The following is a 19,059-nucleotide window of genomic DNA, read 5'->3' on the forward strand; positions in this document are numbered from 1 at the left end:
TTTACCCGAGCTGGAATTAAGTGCACAGCAGCATTCCCCCTTTGGGCTGTGCTTGTAGAAAGGGTCCTCTGCCAGAGGAACTAGATTGTGTGGTGCATCCTGTGGCACTGAAGGGAACCTGTGGGGCTGTGCTGAAGGAGCTTCTGTGAGTGCCTGCCTCTAGACCTCCTCCTTGTCTCAGACAAAATGGGCTGGTTCAAATTCAGACAAGTTATTGCTAAAACAGAATAACACAGCAATCTGATGGACTTAATTAGATTGAAACGGGTATTTTAAAGTGCCTTTGGGTATTAGGGCAGCAATAGAGTTGTCTTTGAGGTTGTTTCAGAGTCAAGATCCAACTTGGGTGTCATAGTAAGAAAACACACACAGTTGTGTTTTCTGAGGAGCCAGGTTTTATATATATTTTTTATAGACCTGTGTGTGTGTGTATTGTATTTCTCTTTTCCACAAGGAAGCAAATAACGAGAAAGGACAGAGATTGCAACAACTTTTCAGAAAGAGTTTGTGATTTTTGTGGTAGCTTTTCTGGCCTTGGTGGGGGGCTGCTGTGCAGGCACCCTGGGGTACAGGGAGGGATGCACCACAGCCGCAGGTGTAGAGACAGGTGCTCATTGGTGAGCGTGCCCAGCTGTGCGCTCCCGGCCCTGATGTCTGTGCTGGTCCCTACCCTCTGCTTCCAGAGCTGCTGGCCTTGCCTGCTGCAGGCTGCTCTTACCATGCAAAACTTGATGCTTCGTTTGTTTTTCCTTTTGTGTCACTTCTTGATTCCCCGAGTTTGGTTTCTGGCCCTTCTGGGTGACGAAGGCCCTGCTGCTGCTGCTGGAGGCCGGCTGGGGACAGGGATGAGCTGCAGAGATGCCAAGCTGAGAGCTGCAGTCCACCTAGGGCAGGAAAACACAGTGTTCAAGGTAGACAAAGTCTGTTTCTAGCTTTGCAGGGGGGGCCGCCATGTGACCTTGTTCAGATTCACTTCAGCACAGAGAACCCGAGCTTCCACCTCCCAGCTCTCGTGACGCACAGGAAGCTGCAGTGGGGCAGCCACAGGCGGGGCTGGGCACTGCCTGGGTGTCAGGACAGCACCGAGCTGGCACTTCAGCGGCACGTGGGAACCCCAGAGGAGGGGGACTGTACGGCCGAGCAGATCCGTCCTGCCGCTCCTCAGCAGTGTCCTGTGTCAGAGAATGAGAGCGCTGCCAAGTGACGCAGGCAAACAGACCTGTGTGCAAAGCTCCTGTGTGACACTTCTGGCCCCAGTGCCAGCTCCCAGCTGTTTCATGTAACTGCATGCTCCGTGGGAACCGTGGGTGTCCTGGTTTTGGCTGGGATAGAGTTAATTTTCTTCCTGGTGTAGTGCTGTATTCTGGATTTAGTATGAGAATAATGTTGATAACACTCTGGCGTTTTAGTTGTGGCTGAGTAGCGTTTATACTAACTGAAGGACTTCTCAGCTCCTCATGCCCTGCTGGCAAGAGGGCTGGAGGGGCACAAGAAATTGGGAGGGGACACAGCCAGGACAGGTGACCCCAACTAGCCAGAGGGATATTCCACACCATGCAGAATGCCATGGTCAGTATATAAACCAGGGGGACTTGGGTGGGGGGAAATCATTGCCCAGAGACTGGCTTGGCATCAGTCAGCAGATGCTGAGCAACTGTGTTGTGCCACAGACTTGTAGGGTTTTGTGGTTTCATTTCTCTCCTTGTTATCTCCCTTTTCATTCCAATTAGTAGTAGTAGTAGTATATTTTACTTCAATTATTAAACTGTTCTTATCTCAACCCACAGGCTGTTACCTTTTTCCCAGTTCTCTCCATCCTACCGGAGGTGGAAGGGGCAAGCAGCTGCGTGGTACTTAGGCGCTGGCTGGGGTTAAACCACAGCAGTGGGGCAGGTGAAAGAGGTGAAGTTCCTGGGAGCACAGCAGAGTAAGAGCGTCATCCCCTTGCCAGCCTCCAGGCTGATACCTGAAACGTGATCGAACTGCTGCACTGGGCTTCCCTTGGCATGTTTTGGATCAGGCAGCAGAGGGAACACGTATGCATCTGCCTGGCACAAAACCCAGCCTCCTTGTGTTTGAGCTTCATGCTGCTGCAAGCACGAACCTGCTGTTGCACCTCCCTCGTGTGCCAGGACAGGTAACTAGGTGGCTTTGGGATGTGACTGCCTCAGCACCTGCCTACACACCAGGTACTGGCAGAAATCATTTTGGTGGGCAAAACCAACAAGTGAAGACACAGCTCTCCTTTCACCAGGTCCTGCCAGTTTGACAAAAGGACTTACTGTTTACTGTCGTCACAATAAGGACATGAAACTCCACAACCACCTAGAGAGGTTGGGTTTAGGCACCAGACCAGTGCTGAGGGGGTTTATATGGCTCAAGCTACCCTTTCCTCATGGGCTGTGTGATCAAGATACTTCTATACACACCATTCTGTGCAGCGAGCGCTTTACCCCTCTATAATCCCTCAAGCTTACTAGCAAAACCACTCTCGTGTTGCTGAATTTATTTCCGAGGGTGGCATGTAGCAAGCAGCAACTGAGAAATAGCACAGGGCTGTAAGGAAATGACACCGGTGCCCTGCACTGGTGCAGCTGGAGGCTGCGGCTCACACTGAAACATGTTACATCCCAGTGGGCTGGTGAACAGTGCTGCACAGGCAGAGACCCAGAGAACGAGGGAGTACTTACCTGTAAGTGACATTTAATGCTCCTTCATCCAGCCACTGGGGTTTGATACCCCACTTCGAGTCCCAGCTGCCCGCCCTTTGTCCCACGGGTAGCTGCAGTGTGCGGGGACTGAGCAGTTACACCGACACAGGTCATAAATCCTGATTTACAAGTGGCAGAGGAGTCTTGTTCCCTGTTGGTCAAAAATACCTATTTTGTTTATTGTAACAAACAAGCCTGAATGCTTCCCTCTGCATGCTTCTGAAAGGCCTGGCAGCCAGAAAGAGTAGCCCTTTATTTGTGCAGCTGGATGACACAAAGCAGAGCAGGTTCTGATCAGCAGAAAAAACTTCCCACATAAGAGCAAAGAGTGTGGTTTGCCAGTAACTGGGTTCTCGCCAGTTTCTGCTGCCTGCACCACTACGCAGGAAGGGTAAAAAAAACATGGTGGTGAGGCTGTGGCAGTAAATCAGCTCTTTGCCCAGCAAAGCAACTGTGCCAAGATGACATTCATCCCTCACAACACCTCATACTGTTGCCCTTTGGACAACTGCACCTCTTCAGCCTGGAGCTGGCATCTCCTAGAAATCTCAAAAATGTTTTGAAGGGATGAAAATATCATCAGTGCAAACTCCTGTTCCTCAGCATGGTCTGTTCCCCGGGCACTAACCTTCTGTTCTGTTACAAAAAGAAACTTGCTTTTCCTCCACGCATGTGAAAAACAGGGATTTGTACCTGCGAGCAAATCTGTCACTGCGAGCCTTGTTAGCTTGCCTGTACAGTTACCTGTGCTGTGTTGGGGCTGGCCAGCTCACTGCCACTTTGGGACCACACTTCTCTCGGCTGTTCCTAATCACCTAACCAGTGCTCTCTTCCTGAAGCAGGTTTTTTGTATTGGTTTTGGTTTGTTTATGGTCTAGGTTTTGTGTGTGTTAATGCTCAGGTGCTGACTGAAAAGCCCGAGGGAGTAATACTGCGCTGTGGTTTGGCTTTCCCTGCCAGAAAGGTGGGTTATGCCATCTGAGAGCCTCCTGCCCTCTTCTAAAGTGGAAATGCTTCATTCTCAGAAGGATGTAAAAAGCAATTACCAATGAAACAAAACAGATCTCACACACACAGACACACACCCCACTCCCCCTTTTTGTCCACTCTTACTGAATCTGGGCACCTGTGTTTCCACCGAAGCCACACAGAAAGCCACCTGCTCAATAGTCTTGCTTTTGACTGGCAGAGCCGCTCAACCTGGTGACCAAGCAGAAGAGGCGATGCTTACGGAGGGCAGAGGGAGACTGAAGAGTGTGATAAATGCTGAGGGCAGAGCACAGACAGATTAAAAAGACAGTTTTTCAAAACAGGGGGACCCAAGGGCCTAGGCACGGCAGGGGCAGGCACTGCCCTGGGAAAGATAGTAACTCATCATCTACATGTCAGAATTGCATGTAGAACCAGAAAGGAGAATCCATAATTGTACTGCTCAAGAAAAAAAAAAAAACCACTTTATTTTTTTAATTAATATACACCTGAGAATATTTCATTAGAACAACATTCTTAATGATATTTCTGCAGTGCTAGTGAGTTTGATATACAGTTATATCACAAGTGCAAGGAAGGCAACAGGGTATTTGAAAAATTTAAACACTTCACCTTGATAACAAGGAGCTTTGTCAGAATCACATATAAAACACAAAGTACTGCCTGAAATAATAATTAAAAAAAACCCATACTTGTCCACCCCACGCTTGTTTTAGCTTTGTAACATGTCTGTAAACTGAAATAGCCGGTGTTTTAAATAATCTGATTGCAAAACTAAGAGTTAAACATTTTTATTAGTAGGTGCAGCCACTTGTCCTCCTCTTTACCACTGTCACTTCAAAAGCCATGCAAATCAGCAGTCCTTACACACACAGAGAAAAAAAAATAATTCTCTGTGCACTAAAAATTACTCGCTTGTTAATCATGTAAAAAAGATACCTATTTATTAAATTATTTTAATTCAAAGTGTTCCATGACAAGCTAATGTAATATTCCTTCACCTTTGTTGCTAAGCTGTATTGCACCAGAAATATTTGAATCTGTTTTGTATAGAACAGGGACAGTAATGAAACAGATAGCCTGCAGCAGTTAGTATCTGAGAAAGGTTAATACTTTCTGTAAACTTGTTTTAGCAAAGCTATTGCTAACTGACCCGTTTATCTTGAAGACACTTCTTTATCACAAGAACATACAACTCACACAATGATGTAACAAGTGATGACTAAAAAAAGTATTATCTATTGTACCATCAAGATATTTCGCATTAATTATATATACTGTAAAACGTTTTAATATATTCAATTAAAACAGTCTAAATAACATCACTTGCCAAATAACATGAACTCTGTTATGGAACGCAAAGACATGCATTAAATTCTAGGATTAAAAATGGATACAACTACAAGAAAAACAACGAGCAGCAAGTTTTAAATGTGCATATGCTGTCAAAACAAAATAAAATCCAACAGTCCACTTCAACCCATGCAAGTCTGCACAGTTCATACATCCACCTTATGAACATGAACGATATGCATGCAATCAACAAACTTTAACTTCTTGAAGTTCATAAACCTTTTTAAGGCGCTCAAGATCTTCCAGAGAGTACTGATTATTCTGGTTTTCTGCAAGTAAATCAAACAGTTTTTGAACCTGTTCTTTTTCGGTTTTGCTAAGAAGAGCCAGCATCACCTGAAAAAAACAGATTATTTTATAATTAGCACAAGCTGATTGAAAATCGTAGTACCTGACAGATACAAAATCAAGTGTTCCGTTTCCTTTAGGTTTCTGTGCAACTTAAATACACATTCAACCTAGGTTCTTACCTTAAATCTTTCCGCTTTGCTCAAGTAGAAAAGGTGCTGATATACAAGGCCAGGATCTTTCCCAACTACATAATATTCCAATGACTCGATAAAAATCAGAAAGATTTCTCCTTCAAGTTTGTTACTTAGCAGCACTGGCAATTTTTTTGGATCAGTAAGTGTTAAAAGATCTGCACAAGCAGCTTTATCCTTATTGGCATTCACTGCGTTTATAATCTGACCAAAGTCGTAAGCATTAGATGGTTCAGAAATACACAGCTTCTCAGAGGGCTTCAGTGGCACACTCTTTTGAACTGCTTCTTTAGAAGTAACACCATCAGTCACATCTTCTGATGTAGCCAGCTGTCCCTCTTCCTGTTCATCAGTCACCTTCACAAAGAAAATGGCAACAAATCGTTTTCACGTGGACATGTAGATAACCTGAAGCTTCATAAACTGCATGCATATATATATCCCTTAATAACATCATTAAATTAAAAGTTAGTATGTTACTCTTCTAAAGTAAAAGAAAGGCACCTATGTTCTTTTGCTATACTTCCCCCCCAGAACAGTAACTCTCTAATTCATCTTTAAAGGCTTGTGGTCAAAAGTATGTATTTTACACTTCCTTTCACTGCTTGGCCCTCCACTGTTGACAGGCAACTGAAGACCGCTGGCAGAAAGCCAAGGGGGACTGTACATATATTCTAGATGCGAAGTTGCAGAAATCAAGCAGAACTGAAGTCAAATCACCAGATATCCACGTTTCACTTTACTGCTGCGCCTTCAGAATCATACAGGTGTACAGCAGCTCTATCAGGTTGCTGGTTTGAGTCTTGCCGTGGAATGAGAAAGCTCAGCATGCTCTGACTGCCCAAATACCCACTTAACTTTTCCCAAATTTCCAGCCTGTATCAAGTTTCATGAATCAGTCGCTAGAAAATTAACCGTGGGTTCAAACTACATTTGCCAAAAGCTATTTCAAGCTACCACGAGTTGTGGAATTAGTATAAACTGACTAAAACTCACTGAACAGGGTCTCCTCAAAGGATGCCAAGTGTTTCAAAAAGTCTGAAGATATGGTGTCACATAGTACAGGGGAACTAGCTTAGTTCATTTGTAGAAAATACTGCATTGTGCTTATAGATATTCTCTGTTTTTCAACAATCCTTAGTATCAAGAGAGAAATCCTGACTGTCTTTTATATAATTATAGCTTGATTAAAATGGAGTAATGATGATAAATTCCAGCTTCTAATTTGCCTTACTTTTCTTTGCAGTCTGTTTTCATGGAACTACCTTGTACTACAGCAGTTAAGACAGGCTGTCTAAGGGGGCAGCTGTAATTACGACAGCAAACATAAATGCTTCCTGCCCCACCCCCAGAAAAATTACCACTGCCAGTAATGTAGTTAGCTGGCCCCTGAACAATGCAGTCACTTCCCAAACCTGCCCTAAACACTCTCCAGGTCCCTTTGTTTGTCACAGCTCTGAGCTTAACTAACGCTATACCCGACTCACACCAGTTACATAAAATCCCATGAACTCGTGACAGTGTGAAGTGTTTCAATAAAACACATTGTTTCTGTATTAATAACTGCAGTTTCCATTATGCCACTATTTCGAAATTATATTATCAAATTACAGTATCACTGTACAGACTGGGAACTATGTAATTTAACTATATATTTTTAAATGAAAAGGGGAAAAAACCCCAAACATTCTTGAAAAATCAGCAAAGCTACAATCCAAAAATATCAGATGACTGAGAAAATCCTTTTACTGCCTAATTCTACCCAGAACTCTCAAGGCTAACATTTTGATCCATTACATAACACTACACCACACGTTTCTTTTATAAGATCCTAGAGATGTTTTACCCATACTCTTGCTCTTTAAAGGAGGATTTCACTCTTCAGAGCAGTAACTTTACTACTAGCGCCGAACAGCCAGCACGCCTGCTGACAATGAACCTTTGCCAGCACTGCCCCAGAGGCTTCCTGAGTAGCACAGCCCTGAAAAGTAAACCTGCTATTTGTCAGCCATATTCTGTAAAACAGGTATTTCAAAGTCTAACCAATTTTTGTTTACAAAGAGCGTGTCCTCAACTGTAGTGCCATCTAAATGTACTTTCTCCATTTCTGCCGTGGTTCTGCATACACTTCAAAGCAGCCCACGCTTTACTATAGAACGTATATAGACACTGAACACGTCACATGCAAGAATCCCCCAGTAGATCCTCAAAATTACACAAAAAATACAACTCCACCCCCAAAAACCATAGAGCTATGAAGTGCAAAACAAAAACTTTAATATTATCTCTTCAAGTCTGTTGCTTCTGTAATGCCTGCTTTTAAAAATGAACAGGTATACCTCTTGTATGGTTATTTTCTTCCTTTGCTTTTGCTGATGGCCAGCTACAGTGCTGCTGTCAAGATTGAGCAGCTGGGTTACCTCCTCTAGTTCCTTTCTTGCTTCAAGAATGTTTGGATCTATTAGAAGCACTCTGTTGAAATCATCAACACTGGCTTGATAATTCTGTAAGTAGAAGGGAATATAATTTTTTCATAAGCACACCACTAGAAAAATAAATTTGAACTACCATACTGTCCTTTAGAATTAAGAAAAATAAAAATGCTAGGATCTTTACAGTAAAGTAGACAAAAATAATCCAAATACAGCCAGTGCAATTTCATTAGAGGGAAACAAGGAAACTGAGGGTGAGTTTGACTTCATATTTTGCAACTAAATATTTCTATATTAAATATGTAATATGACATAATTTATTCTGAGAAACATATTCCCTGTATCAAAGAATTGATTATTGAACATTGCTGCTTTCAAGCATAATTGCTTACAGTTTAACACTTCTTCAAGATTAATATAATGTGTGTCCATCAACAGTTTGCATACTTGCTTTGCCAATAAAAGAGTTAATTAAGCTTAAATTAAAAATACACCTAATCTTCCTGTACTTCAATCCAACAGTCCATTTCTTACAGTTTGAGAAGGGAAATTTTTGGTAATACTTCAGAAGATTGCGATTATGTTACGAACTCTGGGATTAACAGGATTAGAAGGACAAATGCAGCGACAGAGTGGCATTAGGACACAGTTCCTCCATCATCAGTCTTGTCATTTGTTTCGTGTTTTTATTTCAAATTTTGACATTAGAAATTATGAGGTTTTTAGACTAAATTTTCTGGAGACAAAAGTTAATAGTATCAATTCTGAGGAAGACTGGAATATCACATGGAAAAATCAAGACACCTTGAGGGATGGAGCATCAAAAATAAGAATGAAATGTAGCAGTAAACAGTAAAAGACCATGCAGATAGTAAAAGGTCAACATGATCTCTCTGTGCGAGGGACCTAATATTTCTTCTGTTCCCAAGCACTATCATAAGGTTAGTGATAATGACTCTTAAGTCATGCATATCATCATGAAAAAATTCCTCATTTTCCAGCTGAGGTACTTCTTCAGCATTTCAACTGTAATAAAAACATTAGTGTATAAGTCACTCATATTCTTTTTGCTACACAGTGTTTTGTTCAATACTGATGACCAGTATTCAAGGTGCAGACATTGCAGCAAGTCTGTAAGTGAACTGAAGTCTACTCTATCATGAAAGAAGTGTAAGAGAACTAGAATTATTTAGCCTTAGCAAATGAATGCAGAAAGGGGGCAGATTGCTTCCATCAGAAAACAGCTTCTGATTAAGCTAAACCATCTGAATTACAGATGTGAAGATTCACAACTACAGGAAAAAAGATTCTGAAAACAATCACAAGGGTCAGCAAACAACTAACCCTTCTGGATTTAACTGCAGCCTGCCAGACTTCTCAACAAAAATCATGCAAGGTGGTTGTAGGCAAAGCAAGAGACCGGACTATCAGCTGTAGGAGATGCAGTCTGAAGTCCTGTGTCCTATGTTACAGGCCTAATTCATCACACAAGCACAACCTTTTTACTGATCTTCCCTTAACTGCATCTCAGTAAATCTATTTAAAAAAACCCCTCATTTACTTAATTAAATTCCACTGCAGCTTTTGTGGTTAAGTATCTGGATATTTATACACAAATAACACTTCCCAGCTTAGTTAGGTCTTTGCCAAACTACATGCTTTTAGCTCTTGAAATTTTTCATTACGGTCATCTGTCAGCCTCCAATGACTTTTGTTGCTTTTTCTGGTTTTATGAATCACTCACATCCCTGGAATTAGCAATAGTGAAGGCATTAAATCCAATGACAACAAAACATTTTGGGAGTCCCCAGGTCAGACTGGTCTGAAGGAATCTATGAACAGTGTGTTTCAGGTTATGTTTTCGATAATACAAAAATAGTATTTTTTTTCTAGGGTATTAAAAAAAGCAGAAGTTATTTCTCCAATTCTTTACGTTCTTCACTAGTATGTAATCTCCCTTTTTTGGTAGAATCACTTTGCTCATGTTTTTACTCATTTTTTATCAGCTTCAACAATGTAAGGTTACAAATTATTAATACCAGGTAGCTTGGTACAGTTACAGAAAAGATTTTACATAAAATTAAGACACTTCACCTTTGAAAATTAATCAAAGCAAACTTTCAAAATTTCATAGCTCCTGTAACAGAGGAACAAATTTATCACGAACAAAAGATCCCGTGGTTCCTGCTACTTGCATCTGGAATTATAACACGGAATGAGAGCAGGCTAGCACACTACCAAGCACAAACACATTGTCCTCAGGCAATCTGTTAGCTGAGACACAATCAGGTAGTTTTTTGTTAAAGGCATCAAACATAATGGAGGTCTGAGGTAACTATTCATTTGATGGACACTTGCTCAAACTTGGTGGACGGTTGGAGTTATCGCCTCCAGTTACAAAGAGCAACATGGGAGAAAACACTTAAGATGCTTGTTTAAAGACACCTGTAAAATGTAATACAAAGTAGGTAACAGCTGCCATCATGAGCCAACAGAAGTGAGAAGCTGATGACTTAACACCAGGTAAAAGCTGACAGGCAGAGTAAGGATTGCTGTGAAAGTGTAGGGGCCAACTGGTATCACTGAAGAAGGGGAGCCAACAGGATGGAACATGATGATTTGTAGTTTTATAGAGATTTGTAGTCAAAATCAAGATGGATATAAGCAATGTTAAGTCTGCATTTATGACAATCGGGTAAAAGGATACTCAAAAAACTGTGCGTAAGATGAGCACAATACAGTCACCACCACCCACTGTGTAGATGGAAAGAAAAGGTTGAGTACGGGCACTGTTCAAAGAGTGAGAAAGTAGATTACTGACAAAGGTTTGTAACAGAAGGAAGAGGGAGAAAATGAAGATAATTAAACCCCTGGCTCAATATGACAAGCACTCAAATATGAGCAGATGCCAAAAGACGGCCTGCAATTTCAGTCTGGACAGATGAAGACCAACTTGGAGAGAATCCATTTATCATCAGCAAAGATATAATAAACACCTTGACAGAAAAAACAGACCAGGGTACCCAGAAGAATATTAGAACATTAGAACAGAAACTTGCTTAACCTATCTCCAGTCAAGCCTCATTTATTACAATATTTTTGTATTTTCTCAAATTATTACAAGTCAACATGCAGGTTTTTATGTTGCAAAAGTATTTATATAATATTTTATGTGTGCCTAATGCTCTACAAAATACTAAATCATCAGCACTGCATACTTTGTATTCACTCATTGACTCAACTACCTGATTGCCTTTGAAGAGGATAAGCGAATTTAGAAGTGCTTAAGAATACCTGCTATGTTCTTTTTCCTCACCTGTAATCCTTTGTACGCTAGTGCTCTTCTATAAAAAGCTTTAATATTAGAATCTTCTATCTGAAGAACATGATCACAATCCTGCTTAGCCTCTTCATATTTATACAGTTTCAAGTAACAGAGAGCTCTAACACAGAAAAACAGAATACACTGCAATATAAGTAAATTCTACAGTACTGTAGTGCCAACAGCATCTGACTTATAAATGTTAACTACAATACTTCACACAATTCAGTCTCAATGTGGTATTTTTTAAAGTACATCAAAACAGTAAGTATTAATGACATCACTGGATGGATTTAAAGAGGGCCAATTCCTGCAATAAAAGTCAAAAATCACATATGACTAATGCTCGAAGTAAGGCAGATACGTTAAGTATTTTAAAAGCAAAGCCTATGCAGGTGTAATATCAGAGTACAAGGCCTGATATAGTATGGATTTTATACGTCCATTCTGGCTAAAAATGTGCTCTAAGTTAAATAAGCAATAATGCTTTCTGCACCTAATTATTACTTGGAAGTCTCCTATTCAAGTGCTGGCCTAATCAAATCCTTCTTAGTTTGTGAAAGCTGGTAAGATTACAGCATAAAGAATTATGCTGCAGAATTAGGTCAACCTTTAAAATAATGCTGTTGTATGACTGTGTTCCTACTTTCACTTTCTCAAAATGTACATTTTCTCTGAATTATTAGTCTTCATATTTGAGATACTGCCACTGCATGTTAGTTTTTAATTAAAATCATACCAATATTCTCAAAAAATGCTGCAAAATGCTATGCTAATTAGAACTTTTACTATTGCTTACTCTATTTATATAAAGATTTAAAGATCTGTATCAGTGACATTAATACTTGTTCCCCTTGGAAAATAACACAGTTTCAAAAAAAAAAATAAATCAATTTTTTTTATTGGAAACACTCATCAAGTGGTAAAAAAAAAGATATTTTTTTTTACCACAGTGACTGAAAGGATCTCTATTTGCAGAGAGAAAAATACAACTCTTGTTATCTCACAAAGTGGTGTTAGATTTTGGACCTTTACCTGTTAGTGTAGATTGTACATTCCTCGGTATTTAACTTCATGCATTCACTGTATTTATTTACAGCTTCTTCGTATTTACCCTTTTTTACAAAATCATTCCCTTCATTTTTTAATGTCTTGAACTTCTCCTCAGCTTTCTCACCTACGTTACAAAAGGATCACAGTGTTACATAAGAAGGTCAGTTCATTAGAGGTATCTGAATAATCTACCCAGACTAAGAATAAATGCCTGGTAACTGAAGTATCTTTATCAGTCTGTGCATTGTTGTTTGTGTCCCAGATTCTCCCTGCTGCTCTAAGAAAGGCATAAACTAACATATCTACATTTGGCACAACACGTATTTCCCCATGCAGCAGGGTAATTACTTTGCTGAAAATAAGGGGAATGCCAACAGACAGCTCTACACCTTCACCTCCTTCCACCTGCCCCTTTGTCTGGTAAAGAATGACTATCTCCACTAAGATACTAGTTTTATTTACAATGGTGGTGATTTAATCAGCAGGATTAAAGGCCTTCTAGATTTCCACCATCACACCAAGACAGCCATAATTTGATCTAGTATTCTTTCTGCAAGCAGCTATCTATCACAATTACTATGCTAAACTGACGACGACAAACAAGTCATCACATCAGCAGGGGTTGGTGATACACCAGTAATATTCTGTTAATAACTATTTATAAAAGAGGTTTTGAGGAACCTGAAACACATAACTAAACTTTTTTTAGCTGATAACTGGGTTCTTCCATAATTGGTTTTCCTACTAAACTCCACAACATTTGTTGCATATGCTTCTGGGTTAGACTGCAATCATAGCTATGTTTGCACTGGAAAACCAATCCTGACCGCTGTTTCGTGTCTCCGTTGTGAGCAAGCAATGATTAATAACATAGCTCTAAGTAAACGTAATGGAAAAATCTACTTTTTGTACCTTGCTAAAGAATATAAGTCCCTTGCCAAGCTTCAGGTTTTAAACACTGTATATAATCAGATAATTTTAACCAGTAATTAAAGTCAGTGAATTCTTTTATGAAAACATGGCAGTGCCCCATGCCAGAAAACTACATGTGGACTTGGGGAAAAAATAAAGTTAGTGACGTGAAACTAGAACAGATTTATGCTAGAAACACAACTAAATTATAACTCAACTTGTAATACAAAAAACAACAGACAATTGTTGCAAAAAAAGTGTCAGCCCACAGTAAGGTTTAAGGACTGACCGAACATTGCTGGCATGCTTCCAGTGCAAGCTATCACTGTCAGGTCCCACTGACTTAGTACCGGCATGAGAAGGCAACCACAACCTTAGAGTCACACTTCAGTCGAGAAACTCGTTACACGGTCTTCACTTAGTATTTCTAAAAACAAAACCTAACCAAAGTGCACTATTTGAAATAGACTGAGGCACGTTTTGCAACAACATGCCACAGAGCACACTTCATGAAGGCAGTGATGGTCAGTTTTGTTAACTTTCCTAACAGGCCAAACACAATCACAAGTGTTCTCAGGAGCCACTTATCTGTGTACTTTTCGCTAATGTGATCTTCAAATCCTCTCTCCTAACAAAATTAGATAAGGTTATATAGATACAAATTTACTACTTCAAAGGTTTAAATAGGTTAGTTACACACCGAAATAAAAATCCACAAGTTGTATTCTTTAATAACAGAAAAAGCCTGGAGTGCGATCCATACAACAAAAAGCGCTTTTCAAGCTAAGCACTTCTGTTTAATAGCAACTGTGCAACATACTAGTTTTCTACTTCATTTTAAAAAAAGTTGAACCCAATTGCTGCCCAATCCTTAAGAGTGATGAACCAGTAATGACAGGTAGTGACAAAAACTGTAATGAAAATACCTGCCACTGGACATTTTAAAAAGTAAGGTCAAATTTTTATTAATCTAATTGAGCTTAAATAACATTCCTCATGTTTCTTAAAAGAAAAACAATTTTCTATTGCAGTAATGCATTATGGACAGATAAACCTACCACTGTTACGTATTTGGCCAGCAACCCAGTTATGCATTGCAGCCTCTCATGTGTTAAGGGGAAATTATCTTCAGCATTACTTTTCTTTATAAGGAAATAAAACTCAAAGGGGAACCAATTAACAGCTGAGAAAAAAAAAATCATACAGTTAAGGCCTCTGCAAAAACAATGTTTAATGTCAATAAAAAATTAATCAGAAAGGTTCCTTCACCTGATTTACTGGAGGAGAAAAATGGAATTGCAATGAAGGGAAAAAAAAACAGGAGGAAGAAAGTTTCCTAAACTACCATCTAACCTAAACTAACATCTTTGAAAGGCGACTACTAAATGGCTGCTGTCAAAGTTAGAATCCCTTTAAAAAAAACAAAAAACAAAATAAATAAAAAACCAGCAGTGTTCTTTTATAATCCATTTCACCACTACTAGCCACCTACAAGTCTACCCTTTCTATTCTGAAGAGCTGAGTAATGCTTTCATGACAATTAAATGACAGCTACAGATTATGTAGTTCATTATGTTACCAAGGTTGCGTGTTTGGGTGGTGGGCTTTTTGGAGAAAACTGTGTTATAACTGTAGTACGATGTCAGGGAAACTACTGATACTTATAGGTCTCAATATACTACTGATGAGTATTTCTGCTATATTTTCTTTTATTTTATGTAACTTCAGAAATTACATGCTGCAAACTACATCACTTGGCTTTAAAAAATATATCATAACTGTGGCTCCACAAAGCACATTAAACCCAATCCCATAAATGACCATCACCTAACTTGGCTTTTCACAAGGTCTCTGATAAGTATTTTCTAAAGCAGTTTCTTTGACAATATTAAATAGTATTCCATTTTTCAATTTATTTTTTTTTTACATATATTTGCATTAACTACATACGATTCATCTGCAACTGTTCTTCTCTGTTGGTATCTGTAGTACTTCTTGGCTTATTCTCTGGAGTAAAGCTTCCTCCATCCCACCTGTGTAGCTGAGCAGCAACTGGGACAACTGGGATTGGTGGCAGTTTCTCCCTCCAACTGGGACCATCTTGATCTATTAGTGTCTTTGTTATTCTGAAAGAGAAAAACCCCACCAACATGACTTTTTATATATTTAAAACACGCTTTAATAGCTTACACCCAAATTAATTAATGCAATGTTACAGTCTTTGAAAAAACTGAACAATTATCCTTAAGACTAATTCAAAAAAAGATCGTGACAGCAGTTAATGGTATTGCACTCATTTAAGATTTAGATTTACTTTAAGTATTCATGCTCACATTTAGAAGACAAGAAGCTGACTTCACCATGATCTGTAAATATTTAAGCAAATGACTAATTTTTTAACTAAGCTCTAAATGCTGCCTACCACATGCAATAAAAAACAGGAAAAAATTATGGTTTGGTTTTGTTTACTCTTCTCAGCTGTTCATAGGTGTTATTTGTAACAAGTGCAGATTACAATATTCTCAGACAAAGCGTGGTAACTAAATTTACCAATGTCAAATGAAATGTTTTACACAACAATTTTCTTAATAGTCAATGCAGGTCACAAAGTAGGCATTAAGTTGCATTTTACAGAACTGTCAGAAATTAGTCAATCAATCATTCTTTATCCCCATTTAAAAATGCAAAGAAAAATGTAAAAAGGGGGGGGGGGGCAGAGTTCAAATATTTCTGTACATGAGAAATCCATTCAAGTGGGAATTTCCCACTGCTGTGATTATTTTGGAGAAAGACCTAAGTAAACATAATGAGTAAAGCCATACAAGATTTCATGGTCCCATTATAATTATTGTAGTGTTTAAAAAAAAGAACAAACCACAAATAAATATTCATCAATTACGAGAATAATAGTGAGATAAATGTCTTCTGATGTCAAGATGAGCTTGAGTCAAGTTCAACTGGTGGTAAGTCTAATATCTACTTTAACAAAGGAAAATTCTGAACTGAGTACCAAAGCAAGTCACATTGATACTATAGCCAATAAACCTGAAAATTGTGTATTAGGTGCACTTCTACCTAACACAGGTGTAAAAAACATACTGCACCAACACACATCCAAAAAACCTCAAAAACCCCTTAAGAACCTTGAATAGGGCATCAAGAATGAGATATAGAATGAGCATAAATTACCCAATTGAGTTTTCTTGCTCAGTTTTGTTTTTTTCAAATTATTTTAATGACAGCTATAAAACAAACAAACAAACACACACCTTGGTATATTACTACTGCAACAGAGTCAGAGCATTCAGGAACAAATTCTTTTCCCATTAGGGTCTGATAGAAAAACCAATACAAGAAGCAGCACCTGTTCTAATATTCTTTATCATAAAAGAGAAATTACCAAAATTTTTTAAAGAACTATACAGACTAGAATGGCTATTTGTAGAGCTATGTAATACGTTTTTTTATGTATTACATAATGCTGCATGAAACAAAATTTCTTACATTTTTTAATTGAAAGCAAATTTCTTCATATACAGAACATCACATTTCATAGTATTATCTCAAGTTTTCTAAGCGAACAAGAATATTATTTTTCTGTAGGTTTGCTGCATATGCCCTTCTAGGGCTCTCCTCTGCCTGTGTCATTACTAAGCAACATTTTATAGGACCTACCAACTAAGTAGCTTGTCCAAGTTCTACTGTGCTCTAATTTTACTAAAACTTTAGTTTTTTAATAATATCCTGAATTCAATTGTTAAGAAAAATGTGGCACACTACCCTAAATTAAAGAGCCCTAAGTTTTACTGAGGTTATTTTATTAGAGAGCAAAACTGTACACTTCATTAAAAAGTCGATTCATTACATTTAGGTATTTCCCATAGAAAGTAACAGAATAATTCTACAGTAAACCAGGGTCCCATTGACTTCCTGTTTATTTTTTCTCCATTTATCATAATGGGCTTAAAACATTGGAGAAAAAAACCTGATACATTTCATCAAAATCAACAGAAAGAATCCTGCACGATTTGATGATCAATCGACTGCTTGTAATACAATCATCTAAGCACAGTCTTCTGCAAAAATGCATACCTGTGTGCCGTGGTTAGATCTCATAAAAAAGCTGGGACAAACACAATCACTCCCTACCACCAACACCCTAACTTGACCCAACAATCCCGCAGTTTTGGAATTTATCACAGATTTATTTGTACAGTACAATACTCACATGGGACTTTGTAATAAAAGCTCCCAAGCTATCTAATACAATTTGCTAACTGATACTAAAGGAGTTGAGACAACTGGAACGAAACTTCAACTCAGTAAATGAAAAAAGTGAAAAGCAAATAGTAAAATACTCAAGAGGAAATTAAAATACATAAAATAGGAAAATCACTGACGTTCACAAAGCTAGAAAAATGCCACTAATTAAAAACGTGCTTGAAATGCATTTTCCTGTGACTTGGCATGCACTATTAAAAGAAACAGTCCTTTCATTTTATCTAAAAATCACCTCAGAATAACCAATATAAGACACAATTCAATGATAAACACTCAAATAACTCTTTACACTTGTTTTCAGTTTACTTCTCATAAAAATACGTACTTACATTCTTAATTATTTCCTTTTGATTACAAAATGATCAGGTAAAGACTTTATATTAAAAATCCTACTTGTCTTTTACTTGACAATTATTAAAAATACCAGACCGAACATACATTTGATTCCAAGATTTTGGAAAGCCTGCTTAGTTAGCTAAGTACAGAACGACAAGCTTTAACACATTTATCAAACCCACCCTCAGACACAAGTGAGATTATGAATTTTTCCTGCCAGCTTCCTATCACCATCCAATGTCCCACAGGAACTTAAATAAATCCTCCAATAAAAGCAGGTTGTTAAGACTCAATATTCCTGATATTAAAAAAAATTAAGTTACATTTTGGGGTTGTCCCTTTAAGTTAAAAGGCAGTAAAAGAACCATCATTTTTGTTAAAATTAGTTTTTAAAAGGCCTGTTACTTTGGAAATGAAAATGAGTACTTTGATAAACAATTTCAGTTGAATTCATAAATGATAAAATATTAAAAAATAAATTATAGTTAAAGTTCTATTACGCAGCAGGTCTATGCTTTAGAAACTGAGAATTTGCAAGCAAAACTGAATTACCAGCAGAAGAGAAGAAGGAAGAAGCAGCTGAAATAAGGTGATGGGTTGCCAGGGAGGAAAGAGTAATGAACAGTGAAGCTAAAAACATAAGGAAGGCCTAGAGAGGAGAAAAGGAAGAGTGTTAAGGGAAAAAAGGGAAATAAGCTTATTACTAAGCAAGTTACAAGTCAAGAAGAAATATGAAAAGAGTATCTGCAGATAAAATAAGCCAAGATTTTTTAAAAAGTGTAATAATCACAGAGATACCAAGACGAGCAGCTGTCTCAGTAATCCCAGTGCTCTATTCTCAGTGTAGATACAGGAGTTCAGTAGCAATGTGTTGTGTTACCAAAAGTAATAAGACTTCTCGGAGATCATAAAGTGTCATTATCTCCTTTGCCTACCTCTGGTCAAATAAGCAGAATTTCAAGATATTATGAACTTTTAAATGAAGTGATAATGTGGGTGTTTGTGGCCTTGACTTAAAAAAGAAAAAAAATAAAGGTACCAGAATCCATTGTTAAAAGTCACGTGCATGTGGGTTCCTGCTCAATGACTAATGGCTGTTCTGCTTTCATTAATACTTTTTTTCCCCATTAAAAGAAAAAATGAAAGGGAACAGAAAATCCTATCATTTACGCACTTAAGTACTTACT

At 38.4% G+C, this 19,059-nt stretch overlaps 1 protein-coding gene across 4 annotated transcripts in view; it reads right to left on the reverse strand.

Moving 5' to 3' along the window:
- Window positions 1-4,148: 4,148 nt before the first annotated feature.
- SPAG1 (sperm associated antigen 1) overlaps window positions 4,149-19,059 on the reverse strand; it is a 45,157-nt gene continuing 30,246 nt past the window's right edge. For all 4 annotated transcript variants that reach the window (XM_055703982.1, XM_027814161.2, XM_027814162.2 and 1 more), the window contains 6 exons: window positions 15,206-15,381; window positions 12,326-12,467; window positions 11,285-11,411; window positions 7,876-8,040; window positions 5,525-5,893; window positions 4,149-5,390 (listed from right to left, as the gene is read on the reverse strand). In XM_055703982.1, coding sequence (XP_055559957.1) covers window positions 5,241-5,390; window positions 5,525-5,893; window positions 7,876-8,040; window positions 11,285-11,411; window positions 12,326-12,467; window positions 15,206-15,381 — 1,129 coding nt within the window. In that variant the 3' untranslated portion in view covers window positions 4,149-5,240. The remainder of the gene's footprint in view (window positions 5,391-5,524; window positions 5,894-7,875; window positions 8,041-11,284; window positions 11,412-12,325; window positions 12,468-15,205; window positions 15,382-19,059) is intronic.

The sequence above is a fragment of the Falco cherrug genome, chromosome 3 (genome assembly GCF_023634085.1).
Source record: "Falco cherrug isolate bFalChe1 chromosome 3, bFalChe1.pri, whole genome shotgun sequence".
Classification (NCBI taxonomy): Eukaryota; Metazoa; Chordata; class Aves; order Falconiformes; family Falconidae; genus Falco; species Falco cherrug.